The sequence below is a fragment of the Sarcophilus harrisii genome, chromosome 5, assembly GCF_902635505.1.
Source record: "Sarcophilus harrisii chromosome 5, mSarHar1.11, whole genome shotgun sequence".
NCBI classification, from domain to species: domain Eukaryota; kingdom Metazoa; phylum Chordata; class Mammalia; order Dasyuromorphia; family Dasyuridae; genus Sarcophilus; species Sarcophilus harrisii.
The window spans coordinates 141,108,894-141,134,455 of record NC_045430.1 but is presented as its reverse complement, the minus strand read 5'-3'; the positions used below and the strand labels follow the sequence as shown (position 1 = coordinate 141,134,455).

At 32.0% G+C, this 25,562-nt stretch overlaps 1 protein-coding gene across 1 annotated transcript in view; it reads right to left on the bottom strand.

The window, feature by feature from the left end:
• The window catches only part of LOC116419524 (cadherin-related family member 4-like), an 85,613-nt gene that overhangs the window by 30,381 nt on the left and 29,670 nt on the right, over nucleotides 1-25,562 (bottom strand). Inside the window, exons 4-5 of the mRNA XM_031940213.1 lie at nucleotides 10,021-10,162; nucleotides 9,590-9,846 (exon numbers count right to left, since the gene is read on the bottom strand). Coding sequence (XP_031796073.1) covers nucleotides 9,590-9,846; nucleotides 10,021-10,162 — 399 coding nt within the window. The remainder of the gene's footprint in view (nucleotides 1-9,589; nucleotides 9,847-10,020; nucleotides 10,163-25,562) is intronic.

Below are 25,562 nucleotides of genomic sequence, written 5' to 3'. Positions count from 1 at the left end.
TACCCCATTGCATATGATGCTTACTGACAGTTTTAAATATATGCTCCTGACTATTTTAAGGAAAAGTCCACTTATTCCTATCCTCTCAAGTGCTTTTATTAGGAATGGATGTTGGATTTTATCAAATGCTTTTTCTGCATCTATTGAGATGATTATATGGTTTTTGTTAGTTTGGTTATTGATATAATCAATTATGTTAATAGTTTTCCTAATATTGAACCAGCTCTGCAGAGCTGGTTCAATATTAGGAAAACTATTATCCTGGGGATGATTTTCTGTAATCTTTTTGCTAATGTTTTATTTAAGATTTTTGCATCAATATTCATTGGGAGATTGGTCTATAATTTTCTTTCTCTGTTTTCACCCTACCTGGTTTAGATATCAGTACCATGTCTGTGTTGTAAAAGGAATTTGATAGGACTCCTTCAATCCCTATTTTTTCAAATAGTTTGTATAGCATTGGAGTTAAATGTTCTTTAAATGTTTGGTAGAATTCACATTCCTGTCTTCCCACATTATTTTTACTTTCTTTCTAAATCTGATTTTTCTTGTGTAACAAGACAACTGTATACATATTTATACATTGTATTTATTGCATTTAACATATTGTATTTATTGTATTTAACTTATTGTATTTATATATTTTATTTAACATATATTGTATTTTTTGTATTTATTTAACATTGTATATTAATTGTATTTAACATATACTTTTACATATTTAACATATATGGGACTAACTGCCATCTAGGGAAAAGGATGGGGGGAAGAGGAAAAAAGTTGGAACAGAAGTTTTTGCAAGGGTCAGTGTTGAAAAATTACCCATGCATATGTTTTGTCGATAAAAAGCTGTAATAATAATAAAAAATAAATAGCTTCAACATATTAATGATGAGTTAACTAGTAGGTACTTGATGTATGTGTAAAGCCCCAGAATATGGGTAGCCTTAATTTATAAGTAAAGGATAAATGAAATATTAACTGTCAGGGAACCATTAGGAAATATATTCAAGCCCTAAGTTGTGATCATTAAATTTTTGCTATTTAGAGTAAAAATTTCTGGGATTGTAATTTACTGTTGTTTTGAACTTTTATTGCATGGAGAGTTATCTGAATTGTCATGAAACCAATAGTAGAAAATTGTGTGAACTGCAGTCTGTGAAATATGGATGTCTGTGCCTGGGAAAAATTTTGGGAATGACTTAAGCATGGGCTAGGAAGGATCCTCCTGACTTGTTTCCCCTATTGTGTTAGTTCCTTTCTGAAAAGGAAAATTCCCACCCAGTTAATTCTGAGCCTTGCTTTTAAAATGATTGGTTGTGAAATATGACTCATTCCCAGAATCAAATAGACCTAAGGGAGTTTTTCTCTCTGTTATGCTACATAACTTTGTTACGCCTATGTCCCTTTTCATCTTTTTATAACAAATTTGTATAATCAAGAAGTTCTGTAAGTATAATACTAAATCAATAAATTGATACTGGAGCATTGCTGAGTTACTATAATAGTATGCAAGTATGAACATCTTACAATCTTAAACTGTATTTATGGTCAAATTATAATATAGTGATAATATCTTCTAAGGGGGATATTATTAAACAAAATTGTAAAGCAAAGATGTAATGTGAAAGTTTTCTAAATAAATGAAATAGTAAAATTTGAGAAAGAAACAGGATTAAATTATTTCTTCTAAGATGTATACATACATACAAATATATCTATATCTATATGAGTATCTTTCAAATTTATCTATCATGGAAATTCAGGCTTTGAGCATGTTTTAGTAAGTTTTCAAAATTAAACAATAAGGATTTTACATATAAATTGTATGGATAAAGGTAAATAAAGTAAAATCATTTTCCATTATTAAAGTCTCTCTCTGATAACTTTTAAAAGTAAAGGAGCATTTTTTAAAATTGGGATTTTTATAAATTTTAAAAGATTCTTTTGTCAGATACAGGATTTAGGTAAGGAAAGAAACAGCAAACAGTATATAAATTGAAATTCTCTGGTTTCAAGATTTAAGAACCAAATTTATCATATTAAATTACACTGTTAGATTTGTCCAGGAACCTCTAAATTTTAGAACCAGTGAATTAGAGAATTGTTCTAGAATAGAGCCTATTTCCAAGAAAAGATATCTAGGAGCAAATAGTTAACATGAGATGTCTGGAACTCAAAGTGGGCTGCTTTAATGGATATTGAAAATGGGTTACAAGGGTATAAGGAGATTTAAATGATAATTATTATTGGTGGTTCCTGGTTACCTTGGTAACATGTAAATCCTTCTTTTCAGAATTAGTCTGTTGTGAGATCTCTAAATATTTTGATCTGTACCTGATTTCAGGTACAATTTAGGGAATTGTGAGAAAAAAATTTATTGCATTGCTTGAACCTAGTTCTATGTGGATGGAAAACTGGATCATCTCTATATGATGTTTAGAGAGTTTTAACTAAGGATCTATTTTGTGCTGATCAGAATAACTCAGATCCAAGATTGATGCAAGGAGTTTTCTAAAAAACCAGATCTTTCTTACTACTCCCACAGCTGCCAAACTTTTAGGTATGGAGTCCTGGATCATCTGAAGAAAGCCCCTGTACCTAAATGTATGGCAAAACTCTCCAGGGACCTCAAAGTTCATCTAGTATGAACCTAGAAGCAGCCAACATTCAGATGAGACAGCTGTCCCAAGATTCTGGACAAGGGCTAAATATACTGTCCTAGGTTTCCTTCCCCCCACCCCCTTCTTCCCTTTTGTTATGTGCCCAACAACTAAGGCCCTGATTCAAGCATGTTTTGGCATTTTCTCCATCTATGTTCTTGTTCCTCTATTTTCTGCTTACAAGCAAACAGGGACACACTTCCCCAAAAGGTTACCTCAAGGAACTAATGCTCTGGACAACAAACATCCTGTCCTGAGCCAACTGGACTCTCATGTATATTAAAATTATATGTGCTTCTCCTTAACTGGCCATAAGGATAGGGCTCTTTTGGACTCACTCTCTTTGTCCAAAAGAGTGAAATGTTAAGATACTAGGAGACACTCTGTTTTCCAGAGCAAAGGCCCAGAAAGCAAATGCTATAATGGCCTTTATGATTTTATAAATTTGTGATGAATGAGATTTGTTGGAGCTTCCCTAGTTCCCAGGAGATGCTGCCCCAAGTCTGGGGCTGCAACCAACATACTGCAGCAGAAAGTGATCAATCACATCTCCTGACGCTCTGAACAATTCCTGTGCTTATAACTGCTAAGTGAACCAAACCAGGTCCTATTCTCATCATGCAAACTCTGGTTCTATATCCCACCAAACAATCATAATGCACAAGGACTTGAGACAATCATAAAACTCAATGATTCTAATTACTTACAGACTGCTCCCATGGGAGCCAACAACACCTTTATTGTCCACAAATATGCCAACTGTAGGAACTGTTTGCTCAAGACATAAGAATAACTGCATTATGTCTTGCCTTCTTAAAATTCTTAAAAACTCTATCCCTGTTATAAATAATTAAGACCTCTTTCTTAGGAAGGTGGATTTCTACTTGCAAGCATTTTCCTCACTTTGAAATTAAATTTCTGTTTGATTTCTTACTCTCCTGTCTCTAGGCTTCTTTGTTTGAGTCCAGCCAGCCACAGGCTAAAATCCAGTTTCAATATGATTGACACAGAAAATGACTAAAATTGACAATTAGTCATAGCATATGAAGAAGAGCTTGAGAACTATCCCATTTTATTTTAGCCCTTTCATTAAAAAAGGTTAGAAAAAATATAAATTAGGGCTCTTATTTTTTTAATCATAGTCACAGAAACCTATGAACTCCTTGAAATATTTTTTTAATTGTCTAAAATATAAAACACAGCCTTACCAAAAGAGCCAATTAAATTGAAATGCATTTAATGAAAGAAAAAAATAATAATAAGCTTGTGGGCCCTATCTTAAGGATCCTTCATGCAGAGGCACCAAAAATTTTATTGGAGATGATACATGATTGATGAAATGCAAAACTAATGACCACTTACAAGCAAGGGAAGTCAGATTTGTTCTCCCCAAATATTCAAATTATTCAAGTTAAGATACTGGATAGAGTTTCCAGCAATGTGAGAAGATGGAACACTTAAAGTTGTGTAGAAAACTTAGATTATAGGTGGTCTACCAGGAAGAAAAGAAAAACTTGACACTCCAGGAATAAGCTGATTCTGTGAAAAAAGAAAAGTATCACTGAATTATTACCCTTACATAAAGGGAGGTACATTTTTTGCCTTGGCTCCTCTTTAACAATTTTAACTGTTCTCACTATCAAAGAGGTGTGAATCCAAAATATCTCCCAAGATTTCCACTTATCCCTTCTTTTTTTCTGCTTTCTATACTCTTTCACAAGAGCTAAGTCCAAGAGGTATATGAAATCTACATTAATATAATTACAGAAGGCCTAGATATACCCATTGAATCAGTCAATTAATCAAGTGTAATTTAAGTTGAGAAAAAGTCTTGGTTATCTATTGAAGAAATCGCTTGTAAACTTGGTGTGGCCAAGTCCTTAAAAGATTTTGGGTGTAAATTACCTTAATAACAGAATGAAAACATCTGAAAATACATAGAGAATGGATCAGTATTGGTAAAGAGAATCATTCCCAACTCTGGGTTTTGTATGCCATAGAAAGCCAATTTGGAAATAACTGCTAAAGGAGATTAATGAAAAAAAAAAAAAAAGTCTAGTGATAGATAAATAAATGAGGTTGGGGAAATGAATTTTCTCTTTTTCCCCCCCTCCTATGACTAAGAAAACAACCTTTCAAAATGTTGGGAAATTTGACATAGGTAAACCTGGAGTAGCATCAGTGGTTGATAGCAGTGTCTGTATTGGGAGCTACTTAAAACACCAAGGAAAGAAAGATACACCAATGAAAGATAGCTTTAGGTGTCAATAAGGCCATCTAGTTTCCCAGTCAAGCAAAAAGGTACCTAAGGGGAAATTCATAATGATTTCATTAAGTGAGAAAAGCATTTTTATTAACCAGAAACTCTGAGTTAACATTCCCCTCCAAGTTCATGTCTAAGTTCATGTCTACTGTCTCCATATCCCCATGCAACTATTGGAGAGTGTCTCTCAGGCATTTGGTAAGAGTTGTGGGGCTGGCAAAAAGTTTAGATTGATTTGTACACCTAATTAGAAAATACCTCTTTTTAAAAGCTAATTGTTCATCTAATAATAAATAGGTTTACTAGATAGAAACTCATAAGTAACAATACTTGAAAATCCAACATACTCTGGTTTCAAACCTTGAGGGGAGAAATAGCAACATTTGGGATCTTAATTTGCCATAGCACAAGGAAGTAGTCCAATGTATGTAGTACTCCTACATAAAGTTTGTAAGACTCTAGGTTTGGTCATGGTTGTCTTAATATTTGATGACTTATCTACTATAATCATGGCTAATAACAATGCTTTCATTGTATCATGGAATCCTCCCTCCCTCTTTCCCTACTTCTCTATTACACCCACAGACGTATACTAAAGCATGCATGCACACTATTTTTTAAAATTCTACTCTGTATTATCCTTAGAGATTAAATTTATGTTTTGTCATTGATTAAAAAACAAACATAGTTAGGAGTACAGAAAAGAAAACATGGTATCAACTTCCATGCCACTTAAATTCATTTTCTGAACTCTCTTCATTAGGATGGTTAACAATTGCTATATAGAGTTCACTTGCCTCATGAATTAAAATTCCAGATTTCCTTGAGGACTGTGAAGTTATGAAGGAAATGACACATACCTAATAAGATCACTGAATTTATATCAAATTCAAACCTAAAGGGGGAAGATTTTAATTTGAGGTATTTTGTTCTTCCCTTTCATCAGCCTGTATCAAACATCTATGATTAAACTTTATATGTGGATTAATGCATAATTTATAGTATTTTTATTTTACTTGGTATTTGACTGGACTTCTATGCTGGCACTTTATTTAGCAAAGAATTTTGGGCCATAAGTTAAAAAATCTATGTTTAAAGAGATGATTTCCTCTATTGTTTTTAAGCCCTTTTCATAGCTATCATAGATGGAGGAGCATAGATGATGCTCACAAGACTAATAATGTATAAGTAGTTCATGAACAGAGAAAACACAGAGTAGGTAAGCAAAGAGCTGGTCCTACAACATTTTGTCTATGATATATAATGGACAAGAGGCTACCAGGAGTTATATACCCTTTAAGTGACCCAGTCAATTGTCTAAGACTATAAGTTATAAAATTGGTGGCAACTAGTATGAGTAGAGGTCCTCCTCAGGAAGTACCCTACACCGATAAATACAAAATCTAATTTGTGTATGTGTGTGTGTGTGTTATGTATTGTGTTTATATAAAACGTATATGTATATACATATATGTATGTCTATATGTACATATATTTCTTGCATAACCACTAAAAGGATTAATAATTTTGATGTCAGTTTCAATTGCCAAAAATAACAACTTAAAAGTACATTTAAATGTTGTTTTAAAAAGCTTATTACTGAGATCACTAAAGCTTTCAACAACTTTTTCCAAAATCTGAGAGATATAGTGGTATAGATGAAAAACTGAAAACAAATCAAAGTATATTCAATTCATAATAAAATGAAAATATTATACAGAACTAATAAGACATTTGAAAAATGTGCCTGCAGTCTGGATTTATCTAATGTATTTTTTTTAAAGGTATCATTCAACTTTTTGTATTAAGGGATCCTCCCTTTAATAGCAAATCTGCATTTTGTTATATGAATGGAACACAGTGTACTCAGCTTATTCTCCAGCGAAGCAATCCCATTTGAATGTTTCTTTAGCATAGAGTAAAAGATATATAATTGCAATAATTTGATTTTAAGCAAGATTGGCTGACCATATATGATATATTCTATACATATGAATATTATCTTATATTATTCATAGAGCACCAAGTACCTTCCAATGTATTTAATAGATACTTGACTAATTCAAGTTACTTAGTTTAAAAGTACATATATTTAATAAAATGGAGATATGTTGAAATCAACTATAGATACAAGAATTAACTGTCACCCTCTAACATGTATATTATTTGTACAACATGTGTGAATCAATCCCAAAGGGTCTCACTTTGGGGATTCATGTTAGCATGAACTCATTCTCAGACTGCAATAGTGCTAATTACAAACCTTACTGAGAATCTTGAAAGGAAGCAGTGATGCTCATCCAAGTAGAATCCCAGCTCCACCTTTCAGGTTAGATACATAAAACTAGCCATCCTTTGATGTTTTCCTAAAATTGTATCTGCTGGAACTTCATTTTATCTTGTGCTTCAACTGTATATCTGGACCAAGGTTCAGAAATCTAGATCACCACCCACAAGAGCAGACACAGACAAGGGGCACTATTTTCCCTGTCTCCTCAGCTTTACTTTTGACTCCTTGTTCTGAATGTACCCTCCTCCACACTCTCCATAACTTGTTTTTTAATTTAAGTAATAAATGTCAATTTTCTGACCCTCAAAATAATAATTCTCAAATATACTTATTGGGAAGGAGAGCTTTTACTTTTCTAAATTATTGTTCTTGCTGTTATTGTTCTTGTGTTGTTTTCAGTTACATCCAACTCTTCATCTGTTTTTGGAGTTTTCTTTGGCAAATATAATGGAATGGTTTGTCATTTTATTCTCCAAATCATATTACAGATAAGGAAATTGAGGCAAACATCTAAGTGATTTGCTCAGAGTTACATAGCTCACAATTGTTTGAGTTCATATTGAATGCAGGTCTTCCTGACTCCAAACCCAGGCATTTCATTTGTTGCACCATTAGCACCATCCTTACTATATAAATGCTTTCAATAGCATTTTTCCCCTTGAATTCCCATTACCTAGTATAATGTCTGTTGCAGTATAGATACTTAATAAATGATCAATTGGCTAATATAGCTTGAGTTTTCACAAATTCAATATTCCAGAGGGTATGTGTCTTTATATATGTGAATATATCTATTTATATGTACACATATACATATTATTAACTATTTCAAAATCTCATGTCTATGTAGAAACACTGCCCAGTCAATGGTCTTTATCAGATTCATTAGCATTCTGAAAGAGTGTTTCGATTGCTGAAATGAGTCGATCAAGTACTACATGTAGTATATAATGAGAAACACAACTTATATGAATATATACATTCATAAATGACCCTCATAACAGAAATTTTTTTTCTGAGGCAATTGGGGTTACACAGCTACAAAGTGTTAAGGGTTTGAGATCAGATTTGAACTGACTCCAGGGCTGGTACTCTATCCACTGTGCCACCTAGCTGCCCCGACAATATAAAAACTTAAGGGGTCTTGAATAGATTTGTATGCTTCTGCAGAATGTGCTGTATTATTTAGTTCCGTTCAGAAAAAAAAAAGAAAAAAGAAAAGCTGTTTCCTTTTTTTTCTGTTACTACTTTAACCTCTAAGGCAAGTTCAAGTTCCTTGAAATCTAGCATTTTCATTTAATTTTTATTTCTCTCAATGCTGTCTTCATTTTCCAATTTTGTTATCACCCACCCTTTCAGAAATATTTAATAGTTTCCCATTGTCTATGGGAAAGTTAAAAATTCCTCAATATAGTATTGAAGATAACAATTTTACTCTTCAACAATAGAAATCCATGCTTTACACTGTTTTGCAAGCATAACATGATTTTTTTCCCCTTTCCCATGCTTTTGCTCCCACTGTTCACACCACCTGAGTACTGTTCACCTTTGCCTTAAGAACATCTAGGACTGAGATCCTCAGAATCCATCTATTCCAAATTCCCTATTTTTACAGAAGTCCAGGGAGATTAAATGACTTGTCCAACATTATACAAATAGCCCATGTCAGAGATAGGATTGAAATGTAGTTCCTCTCACTAAAGACCGAATGATTTTTTTTCCTCACATTTTCTACCTACAATTATACAAAATCCTTTTTGAGGAGGAATTCTCTCTCAATTAATACTTATAAGTATCCATATTCATATTGCTATCTTTTATTAAATATTATTTGTTATTTATCCAAATACAAGTGTTATTTATAGTTATATAAAACATTATCTACTAAATATTTTGAAATAATATTTAGATTTAAAATAATCTATATATAAAATAGACTATTCTGGGAACTTGAATCTGAACCTGAATACTTTGTTTTTTATTTTCACATAAAAGAAAATCCCATTCACAAGTGAATCAGGGAATATTAGAGAATTTTTTTGGTCTTAAAAACTTCACTATGTAATCAAGAGTCAAAAACAACATATGACTTATTATATGAATTCATAGTGAAGGCATATGGTAGAGAAGGATTCAAGAGTAATATTACCAATGCATTTATCTTGAGACCCAATTAATGGTTGATAGCTACCATACTTTTCCCCTTTTCTTGAAGAAAATCCAAATAGACTGACATAATTGCTTCATTCATGAATCTTGGTGCCAAAAAGTGGGAATAATTCCTCTTAGACTTTGCCAACATTTTATTTGTTTATGCTTCCTATGGACTAATTGAAACTACTCTGGAGTTCTACTTCATCACTAAGTACTTACTGTTGTTGTAATTGTTGTTTTTGTGGCTATAGTTGGTTGAGTAGTGGTCCAGGGCCACATATGAATTATTACAGTTGTTGTGGTGGACAGCTGACTAGCTTTATTCCCACCTAATTCATCAGTAACCTCAATAAGTAGCTGGAAAGTAGTGGGATCTTGAATCTCTCGAAACACATCATATTGGAAATTCTTAGTGATGGCCAAATAAGGAGGATCAACACCCGGTCTCTCTAGTATGAACCAGTTATTTATATTTCCTGGGAACAATAAAATAATAAAATTAGAACCAAAAATGATTTCATGTAGAATGTAATTATTATTGTCTCATCTAGGCAAGACTATGTTTCAGAAAGGATCCTAATGATATAATTCCAACAGTAACAGAACGTTTTCTTTTTGTAGAAAAACTAATTTAAATTTATTACTCTTACCTCTTATAATTGAATAGCTGAGCTCTTTATGAGAAGAATCTTTGTCAGAACAATTCAGCTGAAGGAAGGGTATTTTAGTTGCAGCATAAATAATCTTTTCCAAATATGGTGGATTGCAGATAGGAGGTTCATCATTTATATTCTATAACATGAACAAATGGTTCATTACTGAGGCTGTTCTTCTGAATATATTTGTTGCACAGACATGAATGAGGTTCTATATGTTAACATGTCATTTATGTAGTTTTTCATTCTTTAAAAGTACAACACATCAGGAGCTCTTATGGGGTTCATAGACCTCTTGAGGTTTATAGATAAATTTTACAGGGTCATGCAATTGTATGAGAACAAATTTTCATCTTTATTTCAACAGAATTTATTTTCTTTGTAATCCTATTTATTTTATTTTATGTACTAAAAAGTAAATAAGAAAAAAAATCTATAGGGTTCAAACTGACCAAAAGATCCACAATAAAAAAAAAAAGTTAAGAACACTAGTTTTATATAAATTTCCCATTTAAATCAGAATATCATAAACCTGTAAGTTAGGTAGTCTACTTTTTAAGGCAAATGAGCAATAAATTTGATGAAACACATTTTTTATTGTGTCAACTGCGTGCTAGGTATTCAGGATACAAAGAAAATAAATGAAATAGATTTTGACCTCAAATAGTTATATTCTGGAAAATGCCATCCATATCCAGGGAGAAAACTATAAAGATTGAATATATGCATATATATTCAAAGTATAGTTATTTTCACTTTTTTGTTTGTTTTCTTTTTTATTTTCTCATCTTCCCCCCCCCCTTTTGGTATGATTTTTCTTGTACAGCATAACAAATATTAAAATATGTTTAAAAGGGTTATACATGTTCAACCTATATCAGATTGTTTCCTCTCTTGGGGATGGGGGAGATAAGAGATGAAGTAGAAAATTTGGAACACAAAATCTTACAAAAATGAATGTTGGAAACTATATTTATGTGTATTTTTTAAAAATACTGTCAAGGTAAAAAAGAGTTTACATCTTAGGACATGAAAAGTCCATAAAAAGTAGTTTACATCCTATAGAGGGGCACCAACATGTACATAAATAGGTAAATATAAAGTGATTTGAAAGTCAAAAGAAGGCCAATGAGAACTGGGAAAGGAGATAAAGAAAGGCTTGTATGGGAAGAACCTCATGTGGGAGCTGAACATTCAAGTTGGCTAGGAGTTCCATGATGAAATGCCATCATTCAACTACTACTTTTTCACACATGAGACAAAGGAGATTCGTAGTGTTTACATTTGTGCTCTTTTCATAATAAAATAAAATGTGTTAATAGATGAATGATTAATCTGAATAAATTAATACTGCATTTTTTAAAATGGTCATGATGTCTTAAATTATGACTTTTATGCCAAACAGAAAACAGATCATTTGCAACCAAAACTGATTCAGTATCCCACAAAAGCCTAAGGTTATTCCAATCAAGTCTATTTATATCCTGAAGAAAACAATTTTATAGTTTCCATTACATTACCATCTAGATAAATTTAAGGCAACATTTGCCTCAACAACCATTCACCCATCAAATCATTTAAGCACTCCCAAAGTGCTGCTCTTCATACTCTTTGACACCTCTTTTTTTTTTTTTTTTTTTTTTTTTTTACAAAGGCATCTTTTCAGACTCTTACTCCTACACAGTCTCTAAAGTCCTTAAAATTTCTTGGAATCTCTACTATATTACTTTTTATTCAATTTTTATCTTTTCCTATTAGATTGTTTCCATCTCCAAGCATCAACTTGATGACTCTTCTCTGAGGGTACCAAATTTTTTATCATATTTTTACTATTGGCCACTCCAAATCTCAAGAGCTCCAGTACAGGAATAGACTAAACACACTTCACACACACATATCCCACTCCTCCCATCATTTTCTAACCTTTGACTTGCCATCACTGCCATTTACTGAATTCTAAAATACTTTCATACTTTCCTCAGTGACTTTTCATTACCTTCCTCAGATTCTTCTATATTTTCCCATTTCTGTCATCATACTAGGAAAGGTAGATATGTTCATATTCATATTGATGGAATTCACATTGATGAAAATTTTGGTATATTGGGCTCTCAGTTTCTCAAGATGCTCACATCATGACTTTCATCTCCACTGTACCTCTATCATTCATAGGTGTTGTCAATGATTTAATGTCATCATTAAGTAAAATTCTTCTATATTTAAGACTCTGAAATTGTCTTATTTAATCCCAGCTTTTATCCTCTTACATCTATCAGTCTCACTCATTGTCTTTTCTTAGTTCCGTCCTGTTATTCCCCAGCCTTTGACAATCTACAGCCTCAACTGTATAATATAATCATAGATTTCAAGCTTGAAGAGCTCTAGCCTAACCCTCTCTTTTTACATAAAAAGAAACTGAAGCCTGAATAAAGTGATTTGATATTATAAGATAGTAAGTAATGGATCAATCAACAAGTACAGTCCCCATAGAGTAAGGAATCCACTAGACCTAAGGAAATAAAAAGTCTCTTTGCTAGCAGTTTTTACTTGACCGTGAGAATTGCTAGGTATCATGTCATCCATTCAAACCCTTCTGGTATGCTTGAAACAAATAAATGTCTACATCCTATAGGACAGAGTCTATTGATCATCATTATTCTCTAATTCTAAGTATGTCCCAGAGTCTACTCCCTCCTTGTAATAGGTTCAGGCCTGGCCATAGGCTAATTAACACAGGGCCTTTTGGATACATAAATCTCCAGTTATATTCTGTAGTTACCATGACTTTTGCATCTGTACTCTGTCCTCAATTCATAAAGTACTATCTTAATTGAGGCCTTTATCACTTCACATTTAGACCATTTGGTTAGCCTCTTAATTTATCTCCTTGTTTCCTATCACTCTTATCTATAATCCAACAATCACAGAACTGCCAAAATATTCTTCATAATACACAAATCTAACCAAACTTTCATCTGCTTAAAAACTTTCCTTGGCTTCTATTAAGTAAAATGTCATATAAAAATTCCTTGGCCAAGTATTCAAGGCATTCAACAATTTAAATGTAACCTGTTTTTACAGTACTAGCTACAAGTATTTTGTATTACAGCCAGATGAGACCTCCTAGCAACTCTGATCTAATAATTGCCTCTTTTTGCATTTTATGGATTTGTGCAGGCCTTCTCTCATGCCTGACACAGATAACCCTCACTTTACCCTTCATATAATAATCTACTTAAAAACCAGATACTACTTCTTTTACAAAGATTCTCAAAACTGCATGTTTCACTTTTACCTTTATTGTTCATTTACTGCATTTTAACTTTTATCTGTTTGTATATAAAATTTATTCCCTTGGTGATTGAAAGATTTTTGAGAACAGGATCTTTTTTTCAAGCTGAACAAATAAGGAAGCACTCTAAAAACAATAGGTATTTAATACATAATTGTTAACCTTTTTTAAAAAATGAACATATGGCCTAACATTGTGAGATTGCAGGGAGTTGATGGCCATCAACATGAATATGGTAAACTTTCACAAGACCAAAAAAGATTTGCAATCTATTTTCCCTCCACTAATTGAGATAGAGAACCCAGAGAAAATCAACTACTCTACTTAAAAAAATTAAAATTATTAGCAAAAAATATAATCATAGCATTTAAACATAAACTTGACTATGAAAGAAGAGAACTGCTAAGCAGAAGAGATTAAAATACAAACAATAAGAATAGCCTTGATAGCAGTAATATCTAGTTGTTGCTTTGAAAAATAGAATTATCTGGATAGAGTAAGCAACTAATTCAACATAATTTTTTCTGCTTTCTTCCAACTTTAATTATCTTATCAAATACAATGATTCACTTTACTAAAGTTAAAGAGCTCCCAATTTGAAACTCATAGTATCTTTTTTAGGTTCAATTGTTTCTCTGATGATTTTGCTGGTAAAAATTAAACTTTCTATCTCTATTAGTTAATATTTACTAATAGAAATAGTCTCCATTTTTATGAAAGCCATACTGTAACAGAATTACTGCTTTTTGCTAATTAAATCTCAAGAAAGAGAGAATTTCACTTTCTCCCTAAATTGAGGTATTACGGGATTGTGGTATCTAATACTTTCTGGTGTGTGCCAAGGGACTAATAGCATGGCCCAGCATCTCAATGATGTAGTAGACTGTAATACAATCCTTAATACTCACTATCTGGGTATCTATCCACAAAAGTGCTTACCTCACATCATACATCATTCTCTGTTAGGCATTTAAAATCCTTTACAATCTGGTTACAACTTCTCTAGACTGATTTCATATTACTCACCCTCATTCAATCAAAGCTCCAGCCAAGCTGACTTATTTATTCTTCTCACTATATAACACTACAGCTAAAGCTTTTTGGCTTTAGCATAGTCTATTACCCTTGCTTATGATGCTCTCCCTACTGAACTCCTCCTCTGTGAAACTTTTGTACCATTTCCTATAAAAGCCCTTTCTTTCTTAATTGTCCAAGGTGTTAGTGTTTCTCTCCATGGTCCCTCCTTCCCCACTCACACCCCCCAGCCCCATACAGTGTATTTATTCTTCATATAGTTACTGGTTATTTATCTTAGTGCATGTTAGTGGAAGGTAAGCATTGATAGCAAACTATTTTCTTTCTATATTTGTATCCCCAAATCAAAATAGTGGCTTGCACCTAATAGACAATATGCACATTTTCTTTAAAATGAACTGAATTTTTTAAAGAGCCCATTTGCAACAGTAGAGAGACTTTTCATGTCCTAAGTTCCCTGAAATAATGAAATCATAGTACTGGAGAAATATGAGGAGATAGAGGGAAATAAAAATGAAAAGAGAAGGAAGGAAGGAAGGAAGGAAGGAAGGAAGGAAGGAAGGAAGGAAGGAAGGAAGGAAGGAAGGAAGGAAGGAAGGAAGGAAGGAAGGAAGGAAGGAGGGAGAGAAGGAGAAAGAGAAGGAGGGAGGGAGAACATTAAACACAAATTGTGTACTGTTATTAGTCCTATAGCAAACATAGGATTACAAATACAAAAGACAAGCCACTGACACACATTTTTCCATGTAAAATGGTAATTATAATTTTATTATAATTCTTTGAAATAGAAGGATAAGGAGAGTATGCAAAGTAAAAATAGGAAAATTGCCTGAGTAAAGATAGGAATGTATGGTACCAGGGAGTAAGGATCCAAGTGATTTATTTTCTCTTAGGCATGGTTTCTGGTGGCCTAGTGTGGAGATTAGAATTGTAAAACCAACAGGAGACATTTTTTCAAACTTTTAAAAGATAATTTTTATATGGAAATTAGGTTTGGCCATCAGAAATTTCTAGATGGAAATAAATGGAACAATAAGATAGATAAGAAGTTATAAAAATTATAGCAAACCTAAAAAAAAAAAAGAATGATGGATTTGAATTCAAAAACACAGAGGTAGAAGAACATTTGTTGAAATAATCAAAAAACAACAAATTTGGAAGAATTTATGAATTTTGAGCAAGCCAAAAAGATTTACCTTAAAGACAGGAAATACAAAAAATAATTAAAAGTTTACAGGTACTCCAAACCTCCAAAAAACAATATGACATAGTAAAAAGCTTGAATAATATTGTACAGGAAAAATGTAATAAAACTACTCAAATGTTTTGGAAATAGATAACTAAGTACCAATTGACTGAATCAACAAGTTGTAGGCAGAAAAAAAAATTCATAATCCTTCATATTCCAGATTAAAAGCAGACATTTTCCCTCAACAATCATTAATATTGTGTTAAATTTCAAATATGATTTCAGTCGATGATGAGCAGACTGAATAATATTGTCAAGGTAATTTCATGAACTGGAATAAATTATATAAATACAGAATTTCACAATTAATTGTGGTTGATAGGTTAATCTGAGAACTGCATTTCAATTACAAAGAATTAAGTGATGCTAAGTAAAACTGAGTGTTTAATACCCTCTAATAACTAGAGTAGTCTATAATGGACAGACATTTAAAGTCAGATTTAGTCAGAATTCCTCGGTTCTAGATAATTATGAACAATGATCTTTCTTGAGAGTTTATTTTAGATATATATTCATCTTTATAATTTAATTCATCCTTTTTAAAAAAAATCAATTTGACTTGTAAATTTGTTATGGAACAAAATTCATTGTATTTTGGATCCATTTTTGATCCTGTATAAAGGAATTAAGTTACATAAATACCTATGAAAATTACATAGTAAATGAAAGAAAATGGTGGAATATTTCCAATTCTTATTTACAGTCAAGTGCAACAAGGGATAGTGGGAAAATAATGTATTCAAATAGGCACATGAGTTTGATATATCATGAAAATAAAGGGAAAAAATGAATTGTCAGGATTTTCCATTGACATCCAAGCCAAAAAGAGAACCTATAGAAAAGCCTGTTTATAGATCTGGGAAAGAATAGGAACAGATTATAGAATATGAAGGCCTACATGGGTTTCAGAATGTACTGATAGTAGGAATAATACACTTTGAAGAGCTCCATTAAAGTACTGGAGAAAGAATAAGTAAAATATACTCATGTAAGTCAACATTACATAGAAAAAATGAATCCAAATTACATTGTCCTTTTTTATATTGCATCATTTAAAACAAGCCATTAATAGGAATTTCCTATATAGTATCAAAAATAAGAATAAAATAATGATATGAATTACATTACTAAAGTTTAAAAAAATGCTTATGAGATTTTTAAAAGTTAATTAATTGCTATTGTATTATTAATTTTGCATAAACAATTAGATGAAAACAACTGCTACACACAGTGTGACAATAATTAATGTCATTAAACAATTAAATTAAATTATTTATATAATTAATGTCATATAAATCATTATAAAAGAGAATATCAATGTTGTACTTCAGAGTGTACTCAATTTGGGAGCAGTGACTAGATTCTTTTTCTAGCTCTGTCATTTTTAATTCTGTGATCTTTCTTAAATCATAAAATATTAAAAAAAAAAAAACACTCTTCCTGTGATTTTATCCACAGTCAAATTCCCCATGAGTAAACTCTAGCTTCCAATAAAGATTGGTACCTATTCTGTAATTTATAATCCAAAAGTTATGCTAGGTCATTGAAAAAGAAATTTATTTATTAAAAGTCAAAATCGAGACTTCAAATCTTTTGTACTCTGAGGCCAACTCTCTTTAAGTCAGTAAGACAACAAATATTTTGTTGTTATTTTGTTTTTTATTATTATTCAGTCATTTTTTCAGTCTTGTGCAATAACTTTTACAACCCCATTTGAGTTTTTTTGCAAAGATACTAGAGTGATTTGCCATTTCCTTCTCCAATTTATTTTGCTGATGAGAAAACTGAGGCAAACAAGGTTAAATAACTTGCCCATCATCACACAGAAAATTTTTGAGGCCAAATTTGACCTCATAAACACAAATCTTCCGGACTCCAGATCTGGCACTCAATTTACTGTTCCACCTAGCTGTTCTCAATAAACACTTATTAAGTACCTCCTATGTACAAGGCTTTTGCTAAGTGACAAGGATACAAAAAGAAGCAAAAGATAACTTTGCGCCTTCGAGAAGATAAAACTATATGAAAGACAATAAAGAAATAAATATGCAGAAACAGAGAATAATTAAGAAAGGAAAAGTACTAGAATTAAGAGAGATTGGTAAAGTCTTGCTATAGAAGAGAGATTTTAGTTGGGACTTAAAGGAAGCCAAGAAAGACAGTAAGCAGAGATAAGAAGGGAGAGCATTCCACACATAGGGGGCAGCCTCAAAAAAAAAAAAAAATCTGGAGTATCTTATTCATGGAACAGCAAGAAAACCATTGTCATTGGATCAAAGATTAGATAGTGAAGAATAATATATAAGAAGAATGGAAAGGGGAGAGTGAGACTAGGTTAAAAAGGGTTCTGAATATCAAATATAGAATTTTTGTACTTTAGCCTGAGGGTGATAGAGAACCATTGGAGTTTATTAAGCAGAAGGATGACATGGTATGATCAGTGCTTCAGTAAAACCCTTTAATGACTAAAGGGAGAATAGATTGGAGTAAAGAACAACCATGAGGCAGACAGAACTACCACCAGGCTATTGCAACAATCTAGGTATAAGGTAAAAATTGACCTGCATCAGAATATTTGACATTGTCAAAGGAAAGAAGGGAGCACATCTAAAATATGCTACCAATATAAAACTGACAGTCCTTGGCAACAGATTGGATATGGAGGAGGGAAAGAAGCATAGAGATAGTAAGAAATGGAGGATAACACCTAGATTGTGAGCTTGAATGATTGGGAATGATTTGCTATTCTACAAGCAAAACTGCCTTACAGGGTACTTAAGAATGTTAAATCATGTGTGTATATGTAGGTATGTGTGTAAATAAATAAATATACACATTTTATAGTTTATATATTATATATATTAGCTATAACACTGTCTGGAAGGTTAGAAATGCTCCGTTGTACAATATTCTTATTGAATAGTCTATCAGAGCTGTATCTTGACACTGAGTACAAGGTAATCCTGCCAACCTTGAATCATCAGTTCCTTATTTCTGTGGTGTTGTTTCTGTTGCCTGGGATTTAATATAATATTCCAGGGCTTGATGCCAGATGAATTTTGGCAAAGGACCATTATTATCCTGGTTCACTGAATCTCCAATTACTGGGTAATGCAGCATATTGATTTCTCTCAATGTTCCTAATAAACAACATTAGAAGGATAACTATTGATTTACAAAAATTTGGTCTTTCCAAAGGCTATAAGAGATAGATACGCCAAACTTTTGACTGTTCACACATTCTCAAAGCCAAAATGCTCATTTTGTTGAAGTATCTATGGTCAAAGAAGTCCTATTTATTGCCTATTCTCTTCAAGGAATATTCTCTTCCTCCTCTTTCATAAGCAGCCACAAAACTTAAGAACTATATCCCGAAGAAGAGGTGTTAGCAATAGAAGTGAGCTTTAGAGTAGATGTCCATTAAATACATTACAACAAATGTTGAATTGCAGAGAATGAATCAAACAAAGTGTTTAGAAATATACTGGTTTAAAAAATCAGTTCCCAATAGGAGAAATATATTGAGTCTGGATTAACTTCATATAATATATGAAAAAATTCAAATGTTTATCTTGTTTAATGCTTAATTAGGAATTATGTTAAAACTTATATAACTGCCTTATCTCTCCAGTAATTTTCCTTTTGCATCTTAGAAATAGATTTTTTTCCTCAGTAGGGGGGAAGGAGTTGATATTAATAATACTGCAACAAGAAAAACCATACATAGTCTCATCTATGTAGATATCTATACATGGTAAGTTTCAGATTAATTTATTCAATCAAAAATTCTTATTAAATACATTATAAAACATTATGGAGGCAAGATCCCTTCTCTAATAAATTCTAATGCAGTGTAATATTTGAATAATTATTTCAAATCTTAAGATTTATCTGAATTATCCATTACATAAGGACATGAAGAAATTACTTTGCACAAGAAACTAGATATTTAGATATCTAGGAATAAAGCAGATTTATGACTAAAATGAGAGATTTTTCACTTCTAAATTATAATATGAATATTGCACTTTTAATGTAAGTTACGTTAAAGACTATTCTAAGGTTATATACATTTTTACATTCAACAAAATGTGCAAATGAATAGTTTATATAAATTAATTCTGCTTCCATATTCAAAAACTTTCAAAGCTGGAACCAGTATTTTCAAATTAAATTTTAGATCCTATGTATCAAAAGTTGAGAGAATAAAATGAAGAAATTGTACAAGTAAATCCAAGATTTTCCAAAATTAATAGATTAGAAAATATTAGATGTGAACGTGTTATATAACTTAAGTATCTCAGCTTTATGTAAAACATATCTAACATTTTGAATTTATCTAAGGAAGAATGTGGTTATCTGCATTATAAAATAAGTTTACCTTCAAAATGGATTTTCTACAATATTCCCTGAACCAGAAAGCTCTTTTTACTATATATAAGATTTGATTTATACACACACACACACACACACACACACATGCAAATTAAGCTCTATAAGTCTCACTTCTAGAATTTATACTTTTATAAAGGGTGGAGAGTGAATTGAATTATTCAGTTCACAGATTTGATGAATTGAGAGATATTTAGTCTCTGAACAATGTGCCTCTATGTCTGGCTTTATTAATCAAACAGTTACAAAGATATCTGACTTTTGATATACAAGTGGATTAATTATGACAAACTGTTTCTTTCAAGGTGTTATTGACTGTCTTACTTCAAGTTGTTGAAATTAGCATTTACTCAGCTTGTTTTTCTTTGTTGACAGTAATAATATCTCTAGGTAGTTTTGCCTAGCAAAATTTATGAAAGCATTTTATAATGGAATTAAATTGATTTTGAATTGAATGTTGACTAATTGAATGAATGTCTTACATAACAGGAAACTTATGTAAGTAGTATATACAGGATATTTCAGTGACCCAGAGAGTTGAGGTACTCAATCCTTAAGTAACTTTGAAGATGTCTATGTAATTTGAATAGAAATACTATACATATAATCTGTTTTCCATTTCTAAAGCTCTAATCTCACACAAGTCCAATTATTAGGACCATAAATGTAGATCTAGAAAGGACTTTAGTGTCAGTCTAATGAAATACTCTTATTTTTCAAATAGAGGAAACTGAGACTCGGGAAGTTCCAGTGATCTACCCAAGGCCATATAGTTCATAAATGGCAGAAATGAGTTTCAAAAGAAAAACATAGAGGTCTCCCAATAGATAATTGACTGACCCTAGAGTCAGGAGGATCTGAGTTAAAATTCAGCCATAGACACTTAGTATCTGTGTGACCTTGGCCAAGTCACTTAATTCCTATTACCTCCAAAATAAGTAAGAAAAGAAAAGAAAAACATTCAGCATCACAGTGAAAAGAGTGCTGGCATTGTTATCAGATGCCTTCCATTCCAATCTCATTTCCCTCATTTACTATCTATATGATGTTGGGCAAATCATTTAACTTTTCAGAACTTCAATTTCCTCATCTAAAAAATGATGACTTTAATGACTTCCATGGTCTGAGTCTAGGTTCCTATGGGTGACTTAAAATTCAGAGTTTTTGCAGATTGCCCAGACTCCTCAAAAGTTACATTCTTTGTTTCATCCCCCACACCCACCCCTATTTCTCCTGGGAACATCAGAATTTGACTTATGTCTAACTTTCTCCAACCAAAAAAAAAAAAAAGAAGGAATTTCAGCTTCCCTGTAAACACTCAGGTCAACAAAAAATCAAATAGAAGCCAAGCTTTGTCTCTGTGGAATTGTTTTTCAAAGACAGAACCCCCAAAGTAGAACTCAATTGTGTGAACTATGAATTCCAATCATCAATCACTAATCAAAATTCACTGTGGTCAAAGAAACAAAATAAAGTGTGAACTCAAAATAGAGCAAGTCCACACCTTATCAAAGGGTCAACACTATCAAAAGTTTCCTTTCTTATTAAAGAGACATAATCATTAGTAATTTAAAAAAAAAAAAGGGCTGTGTCAATAGGGCATCAAGAATTCTGAATAGTGTCAGTGTACAACTGCATTATTTGTAAAGTTTAATAACTTTGATTTTTCACCTTCAGTCAAGGAACAATTAGGGGTTTGATGATCACCAGAGCATAGTTGAAACTTATAATGAAGTTGCATAGTTTTCTAGTTCATTCTGAACTAGTTATTTATAATGTGTCCATACTATTTTCTTTATTTAGACAATTAATCAAGTTTTTTTTTTCACAAACCATCTTTTGAAGTGGAAAATGAAAACACATGGTCATGAATCTTAAGCAGTTTTTTATGTAGCTAGTGAACGAAGCTAATACACATGAAACAATTACAACATTTTAATACTATGTGATATTATCATAAGTTGGAAAATTGTAGAAATCTATTTGTTGTTGTTTTTGAGTCATTCAATTGTGTCCAACTTTTTGTGACCTCATGGACCATAGCAAGCCAATATTGTCCATGAGATTTTCTTGGCAAAGATATTAGAATGGTTTGCCATTTCCTTACCCAATGGATTAAAGGAAATCAAAGCTAAGTGACTTGCCCAGCATCACACAGCTAGTAAGTATCAGAGTCTGGATTTGAACTTAGCTCTAAGTTCCAGACCCAATTCCTCTATCCACTAAGCTACCTAGCTGCCTCCAGAAGTCAGTATAGACTACACTATTTAGGGAAGATTTTCTAGAAGAGGTAGGACAGAAGCATAGTCATGAAACCAAAACAGCACAAATTTATTAGTCACTGATATGTGCAAAGTATACTGAAGATACCAAGGCATATATGCATATAGGAATCTTATTTTCCTCTGGTAGAGCATCACATATCAATACAGCAGCATCAGTATCATAATCTAAGGAGGTAGTACTGAGAACAAAAAGCTTCACTTAGATGTTGCAAGTGCTTTGAAGAAACTGAGTATTCTAAGAGAACCACATTTCCCAGCTTAGAGAGCAGCCTGTGCAAAGGCAAAGAGGTAGCTGATAGTATGTTATGTTTGGAGAACAAAGAGCCCAATTTGACTGGAATGTTGAGTACATTGGGTAAATGAGAAGAAAATGTAATAATCTGGTCTATGAAAGCCAGAGCCAGAATGTGAATGTATCTAAAAGTCCTCCTCAGCAATTGATATTTCATCCTAGTGGCAGAAGGAATTATTTGAGTTTTCTTTAATGAAGACTGGCATGATTTAATTTGTGTCTTAGCTGTAAAATTTTGGCAGCCTTCTGGAGAATAAATTGGAAAAGAGAAAAAAAAATAACTAGAGGTCAAGAATACAATTAAGAAGCTGTTGTAAAAGGTCAGATAAGAAGAGGTAGTAAGGATGTGTATTAATTTGGTAGTTATAAGAAAAAAAAAAAAACTTCTGTGAAAAACGTTGAGGGAGAATTACCAACATTTGACAATTGATTGGAGAAGTTGAAAGGTAAGAACAAGTCAAAGGTGACAGCCATAAAGCACATATAAAAATAACCCTGTGTATTCATGTGTGTGTGTGTGTGTGTGTGTGTGTGTGTGTAGAAGGGAGTTTCTACATAGAGGGATTTCCCCATATCAATGAAAAAAGTTGGTTCTCTTCCTATTTGTATATATTGCTGGTGTCCTACCTCATAAACTAATGTGAATTTAAATACTTATGCATGCTTGTACTTACTTTATAATTTTGCTCATGAATCAATATGTAAGTATAAATACATTTATATATATTTACTCATTTTCTCCCCCATTGGAATGTGAACTGATTACAAATTGTTACTATTTCTTTCTTAGTACAGAGAAAAGGAACTGGCCCAGAATGTTCTATTCAAACATAAATTTGTAAACACACACATACATTTGATACCTATTATTCATGTACCCTATATTTTTTAATTCACCTACTCACTAAAATGTATAGGTAATCCTAAAATAAATACTTGTGGTGCTTTTGAGTAGTTCTGGCACATGTTCAGAGCAGTGAAAAACTCTAGTTGTCTATCATATTGTCAACTGAGGTTGAATGAGTGAGTGGACATTGCTTTCTTAATTCAGCGCTAATACAGTCTATTAAGTGTTACATTTTTTACACTTTTATGCTTTTTGTTGGTGACTTTACTGTTTTAATGGTTCAAGCATAATGCTGATATCTTTCCAGTGTTCCTAAGCACAAGAATGCTGTGATGTGCCTTATTGAAAAAATGTGATTTAAAGAAGCTTTGTAAAAACATGACTTACAGTGCTGTCAGTCATGAGTTCAATGCTGATGAACCAATTTTAAAAATTGTGCATCAAAAAAAAAAAAAAAAAAAAAGGAAGAAGCAGTTCTCTGACTTGTGGTTATGGAAAATTTTAAAATAAACTTTGTGACCAGACTCTCATAGAATTCTAATCCTGTATTTCCCCTAGGATCAATGTTTGTGGTAATTTTATAGAACATTACTACTTTATAGAAGGTAACTATGATGAAAATCAAGGGAATATCAGTGCATATAATACATATTTATAAATATTTACACACAAATACAAATGAAAATATAACCAATTCAATACCAATTTAACAATCTGGCATCCAGAACTCCCAAGAATAAAATGCTTTCTACTAATACAAATCACCATTTGCTTTGGAACTTATAGTATCATACACATACACACACATATACATATATGTATATCCACAAATCTTCTATTCAAAGAATGAAAAGGAGCTTACATTCTATTAAGGGAGAGAAGAAATATATATATATATATATATATATATATACAGTATGTAAAAGGGAGTAAGTATTAAAATGCACAAAGTAATTAAATTCAAATTAATTTAGGAAGTATGGCCCTAACAATATATATATACACATGGATATGTATTAGAACTATAATTTCATTGATATGGGGAACTCCCTACATCAATGCAATCCAGCAATTTTTCTGCAAGTTAGAATCTTAGAGAGTTGCCCATAATATTAGTTTACTAAGTGGCTGGTTTATACTCAGACAATCAGTTTATGTTAGAAATGGGACTATAATGTACATCTTCCTAATTCTGAGGATGAGTTTTTATCCATCACTGATGTTGTATCCTGCTCAGAAATAATTTTGTTTTCTCAAAAGTTATACCAATGGTACATAAACTAAAAAAGACTTCAAGTAAAAAGTCTAATAACACTATTCTGTCTGTAATTAAGTTCAGAAAGGCTCATTATCAGAAAGTTGGCTAACAGATGAATTTTTTTTTTTTTTTTTTTTTTTGGCAATTGCATTCATGATCATTTACTAAGGTGTGGAAGGGTTGTGATATACATTGGCAGAGGGAGTACCCACACCAATGAAATGATGGATTTTTTTTTTTCAAAGCACTGAAGTAATTACCACATTGAGTAGTTCTCCCAGTTTCCAGAACCAAATAAAAAGAGATTTTTCACTATAAAGTAAGATGATCATAAATTTGATTCCCCAAGAAGGAAGCATGGTCAAGAAAATGGCCATATTGTATCTGCCTTCAGATGTGTTTTCTGGTAACCATTTTTTAGATAACCATAAAAAGTATGTACTTCATAACCTATTCAACAAAATTTGTTTAGATACCTCCTATGTGTAAGGGATTATATTAAGTGCCAAAGATACAAATATTAAATGAGATAAAGTCCCAGCCTTAGAAGAAGTTACATTTTATCAAGGCAAGATAAGTCTATGTATCATTCATTCCATTCTGTTATTCCTTTGTTGCTCTATACATTCATTCATTAAAAATTAATTGCCTGCATTCAAGTTCCTGTGCATTACAAAGGAACACTATGAATGTGAAATTCTTGCCTGGATATCTGCTAGTTCTCCAAGAAACAAAGGATAAAGGTCTTGGAATCTAAGCTTATACGATTAAATCCAATTCATATTATTTTCATTTTTGATAACTAGGAAAAAGGACTAAAAATATGTTCTTTGCTAGACTACTGGGATTATTTATTTATTCTCTCTTTAAAAAAAAAAAAAACATT